The sequence below is a fragment of the Fukomys damarensis genome, unplaced genomic scaffold, assembly GCF_012274545.1.
Source record: "Fukomys damarensis isolate Sample0158 unplaced genomic scaffold, DMR_v1.0_HiC HiC_scaffold_20, whole genome shotgun sequence".
NCBI classification, from domain to species: domain Eukaryota; kingdom Metazoa; phylum Chordata; class Mammalia; order Rodentia; family Bathyergidae; genus Fukomys; species Fukomys damarensis.
In genome coordinates, this window is record NW_022900932.1 from 598,701 (window position 1) to 603,961 (window position 5,261).

The 5,261-nt window shown below is 51.4% G+C and overlaps 1 protein-coding gene across 1 annotated transcript in view; it reads right to left on the reverse strand.

The window, feature by feature from the left end:
* The window catches only part of Flot1 (flotillin 1), a gene marked incomplete at its 5' end in the record, with an annotated part of 7,137 nt that extends 1,879 nt beyond the window's left edge, over nt 1-5,258 (reverse strand). The window contains 6 exons of the mRNA XM_010643469.1: nt 2,554-2,587; nt 3,984-4,216; nt 4,423-4,518; nt 4,604-4,723; nt 4,834-4,977; nt 5,139-5,258. Coding sequence (XP_010641771.1) covers nt 2,554-2,587; nt 3,984-4,216; nt 4,423-4,518; nt 4,604-4,723; nt 4,834-4,977; nt 5,139-5,258 — 747 coding nt within the window. The remainder of the gene's footprint in view (nt 1-2,553; nt 2,588-3,983; nt 4,217-4,422; nt 4,519-4,603; nt 4,724-4,833; nt 4,978-5,138) is intronic.
* Between the last annotated feature and the right edge of the window lie 3 nt (nt 5,259-5,261).

Here is a 5,261-nt window from a genome sequence, read left to right on the forward strand (position 1 = left end):
GGGCCCCCGGCCCTGAGAACTGAGCACGCTGCTCAGGGAGGGTGGCGGGCCGCGCGGAAAGCTTTTCATTTTTATCTTTTGCATACAGTGCAAATTCAAGAAAAGAGTGTACAGTGAGCAGCGAGGCTTCCTCCACATCTTCCCCCCACCCACAGGGTCGGAGGCAACCTCGGCGAGCAGCTAGCTTCCAGGACACTGAACATCTGCAAGACTGCGCTCTACGGGGTTCCTCGGGACACGTTTCATTCATTTATTTGCGGTACTGGGGAGTGAACCCGGGATCTGCGCACAGAGCCACATCCCCAGCCCTTTTTATTTCTTGTTTTGAGAGATAGTCTTGCTGAGTTACTACATTGTTCAGGCTGGGCTCCTCCTGTCTCAGCCTCCCAAAGTGCTGGAATTGCAGGCCACCGACTAAAGTTTCACTTTTATTCCCCAGAGGTGTTCAGGGATGAGAAAGCTCCCGCCAGGACAGTGGAGAAGCAGTGACAGTCAAGGAACACACCTCCAATGACCCACCCGTCCAGCTCAGCAGCACGTCAGCTCCAAGGGATGGTGCCTTTGCCTGTGCGCTCCAGGTGTGGCCACCTGCACTGTCTTCAAACTTCCAAATCTGTCCCACACCGGCGGGCGGCAGGATCGCCTCTCTGTGTAGGGCCTCTGGAGGTGCAGACATCTGCTCCTCCCCTCCTTCCTGCCTGCTGAGGTGGCTCCCACAAAGAGCAGGAAACAGTCATTTTTTTCTAATCTCCCATCTCTGCGTTTAATCTTTCTCCCTGAAGGAGCGCAGCTGAGCCCAGCTGCATCAGAACCGATTTCCTTGGAGGATTGGCAGGTGTGTTGCTCGGTTTCAAAAGTGTGAAGAATTTGGCTGCCTAACCCTTTTGTTTCATTTGAGATCTGGTCTTCCCTGGAATTTTTTGGATTTGATTTTTCTCAGTGCTGGGGATCAAACCCAGAGCCTTGCACATGCGAGGCAAATCCTCTACCTCAGCTGCATCCTTAAACCCTCTAGTTTTGTTTTTTCTTCAGTACTGGGGATTGAACTCTGGACCTTGTACTTGCAAGGCAGGTGTGGTACCACTGAGCTAAATCCCCGGCCCTAATTTTTCCATTTTGAAACGTATTCTGGGCTGGGGATTTAGCTCAGTGGTTCCACTGCCTGCCTTGCAAGCACAAGGTCCCAACTTCGATCTCCAGTACCAAAAATAAATGATAAACAAATAAATAAATAAATAAAAACCTATATCCTGGGATATTTTTTAGGATTTATTTTCCAGTGTGAGTTTTGTTTATTTCTGCCATCTTGTGAATTTCTTTGCACTTTTTTTTTTCATGTTTTGTTGAATGTAAACTTTATGACTCCCTTACCCCCCCCTTTTTTTTTTTGGTGCCAGGAACTAAACCCGGGGTGCATGCTGGGCAAGTGCTTGACCATTGAGCTACATCCTGAACCCTTCCTCTCCCTCTAGAAAAAAAATTCAGTGGACCCTCAAGTTACGACCAGCCTGACATACAAACAACTTGGATTAATTAGGATAATGGAAGATTCATCGGCCTCTTATTATCTATAGCACACACCCAGGTAAACATTCAGATCTCAGGTATCTTGACTTACAACCAGCCCTCAAGAATCAAGTTTGTAAGTCAAGAGTCCCCTGTATTTTAAAATTTTGAGATGGGGTCTCACTAAATAGCCTAGGCTGGCCTTGAACTTGTGATCTTCCTCTCTCAGCCTCTCAAGCAGCTGGGATTACAGGCATGTGGCACCACCCTGGGCTTAAGCTTTCTTCTGGACAGCAGGCAGAGCACAGTGGATCTGGTATAGTTGAGAAAGGCTGGCCCCGCACTCACTATGGAGGCCAGCTGGCTTTGAATGTTCCAGGATTACAGGGGTGTGTGCTACCACGCCTGGCTCTCTCCAGCTTTTAGCAGTGTCCTATTACGTACCAGGCACCGTTCCAGTGCTCACAAAATAAGGATTCATTATCAAACATCTGTTTTGTGCCTACTCTGTGCCAGAGCTTGTTTTGGAGGTGAGGGTTAAGTATGAATGATACACAAAAGATTCTCGCTCTCAGAGAGAGCTTGCGCTGTAACATAGGAAACAGCCAGTAAAGCCAGGCACGCTGGTGCATGACTGTATTGCCAGTTACGTGGAAGGCTGGGGTAGGAGGGAGGACTCGGGCCTGAGGCCACAGGAGAATTCCAAGCACAATGGAAAGGCCATTAGAGAACATTCAGTGGGGAGGTGACTTGGCCTATCTGCACTTTTATGGCGATCAGTCTAGTTGCCTTGTGGAAAATACACTGGCAAAAGAGAAGAAACAGCTGTGGTGGCGCACGCCTGTGATCCCAGCACTTTGGGAGGCTGAGGTATGAGGATTGTGGTGAGTTTGAGGGCAGCCTGAATTACAGAGCAAGGCTCCAACTCAAAAAAAAAGCTGAGCCGGGGATTTAGCTCAGTGGTTCTGGCACCTGCCTCACAAGGACCTGAGTTTGATCCCTGGTACCAAAAACAAACAAACAAACAAAAAGCTGAACAGAGCCTACCCAGTCCAATCCCTCGACTTGCAGAGAAGGCAAGCTATGGTAAGGAGGCTAAGAACCACTCAGGTTTGGACTAGAGAACCAAAAGGACCATGTTTTTAATGGCTTGGTCCCCAATCAGTGTTCCTGGGAGTGATGGAACTATTAAGAGACAGGGCCCAATGAGAGGGCGCTGTGTCGTCAGTCTTGGCCTGAAGAGGGCGGAGGCACTTGGCCTTCCTTGCTGTCCTCCCTCCCTGGTCATTAGCTCAGCTGCTCCACCGTGCACTGGAACCATGGACTGCACCCCCAAGACCGAGAGCCTCAATATGCCTGTTTACATCTCTAATCCTCAAGTTATTGTGTTCTAGTGACAGAAAGCTGACTACACAATAACTTCATCCAAGCCGGGTTGGTGGTGCACACCTGTAATCCCAGCACTCGGGAGGCTGAGGCAGGAGGATTGCTGTGAGTTCCAGACCAGCCTGGGCTACAAAGTGAGTTCCAGGTCATTCTCAACTACATAGTGAGACCCTGTCTCAAAAAACCAAAAAAAAAAAAAAGAAAGAAAGAAGAACTTTATCCAGTTTCCCCAAAAGGTAGCGGTTTTCATTCTGGTAATGCTGTAACGTACATGCAAGTGGCCTCAGGATTTTGTTAATTATACATCCTGATTCAATTTGGTCTGAACTAGAACCTCAGGGCGCTTACCCTCCCCAGTCCTGGGGATTGAACTCAGGGCCTTCTAACATCCCCACCTATTTTTTTTTTCCATTTTGAGACAGCCTCCCTAAATCTCTAAATTACTCAGGCTGGATTTGCAATCCTCCCGCCTCAGCCTCCCAGTGTTCTGGGATTAGAGGCATGCACCACCACACCTGGCTAATACTTACTGTGTTCCAGAAGGAAATACATGGTCAGGTTCCTGTGAACCTCTGGTCATACATATTTATCAACCAGTCAATATATGACCTTGCATCATGTATTTCTGTTTAAAGAAACCTCATGTAATCTGGCTGACAGTTTCAATCCATGGCTGATCAGAGCTCATCTGCTGCACGTACTTCTTCCATAAGGCAGATCACTATCTCTTGTGCTGATGGGCTCTGGATAGCACACAGCACATTGGGGTGGCTGGGCTTTGCTTTTTTTTTTTTTTGGTTCTGGGGATTGAACTTGGGTCCTTGTGCTTGCAAGGCAGGCCACTGAACCGCTGAGCTAAATCCCCGGCCCTGGGCTTTGTTGATATTTGGGTTTTGAGACAGGAACTCACTGTGTAGCTCAGGCTGGCCTTGAACTCATAATCCTCGTCTTGCCTCAGCCTCCCAGGCTGCTGGGATTATAGATATGCTCATCATGCCTGGCTATATTTTTTTAGTTTTTTTAAACAGGAGGGACAAGTCAGAAGTGCAGAACAACAAAAAGAAACAGAGAACCGGAATATGCTCACAGACTAGGAGAAACAGAGGTGGCCTGAGAGACACAGGAAGGGGCACTTGGCGGCATGGCCACCTGCCCAGCGTGCGGCCCTTACCTGAAGCTGATAGGCCAGGTCGGCCTGTGCACGGCGGGTGTTGACCTCGATGTCATACGCAGCCTTCTTCAGCTCGTAGTCCCTCTGTGCTTTGGCCATTTCAATCTCACTCAGGTACTGAGCAGAGACCTTTTCCTGCTTGGCCTTGGCCTCCTATCCGAGCAGAGTTTGGGCAGGAAGTCAGGACAGAGAGGAAGCCAACAGGGGGCCGCTGAGCCTGCTCCCCTTGCCTTCACCCCTTCCGGGCTCCTCTATTTCCCAGCCCACTCAGCTCGACCAGCCCAGCCCAGCTGTGCCTTTCCGTCCCCTCCCCATAGGCCAGTGCACCTGTGATCACCAAGTGAGCCCATCTGTCTCACCCGTATCCCAGCATCTCTCTTGGCCTCAGCTTCCCCAATGCGAGCATCTTTCTGGACTTGCGCTGTTCGAGCTTTCCCCAAAGAGTGCAAGTAGTCCTGCGGGGAAGGAGCAGAAGGCAGAGTCCTGCAGGTTGAAGAGGTGGGAGCCTGCAGCAGGGACAGGCCAGTGGCCTGGCCTCACCTGGTCATCGTGAATGTCCTTCAGAGTGTAGCTCACCACGCTGATGCCCATGTTGACCAGGTCGGAGGAGGCCACTTTGAAGACCTGCTCTGAGAACTTCTGCCTGTCCTTGTAGATCTCCTGGGACACCAGGGAAGCGGGGAGAAGGCTCTCAGCTCTCAGCTCCACTGACTCTTACTTACGGGCTACACCCTGCGGGCAGCCCATCCCGATCCTTCCCCAGGACCCACCTCCACGGTCATGTGCGCCATGATGGCCCTCTGGTGGCCCTCCAGCGTCTCCAGGGCAATGTGGGCGATCTCCGCCTCTGTCTTCCCCAGGAACATCTGGCAGGCAGCTGCCAACATCTCCTTGTTCTGCCCCTGAATCTTTACCTGCAGGCGGGGTAGAGGCCGGGAGCACCCGGTGAGGTCTCAGGAAGCCCAGGAACGACCGGGGCCCTCGAAGAGCAGCTTCTCTCAGAGAGAGGAAGGAGGAGCCACCAGCCCAGGTGGGCGCAGGACACCGGGGAGGGCGGGAGGGTCCTGGGCCTCACCTGGGCGATGCCCGTGACCGAGATGGGCACCCCGTGGCGGGTGTAGACCTTCTCGCTCTTGACGTTGAGGGTCAGGGTGTTGAGAGAGATCCTAGGAAAACAGGAGCAGCCGGTGAGGAACGG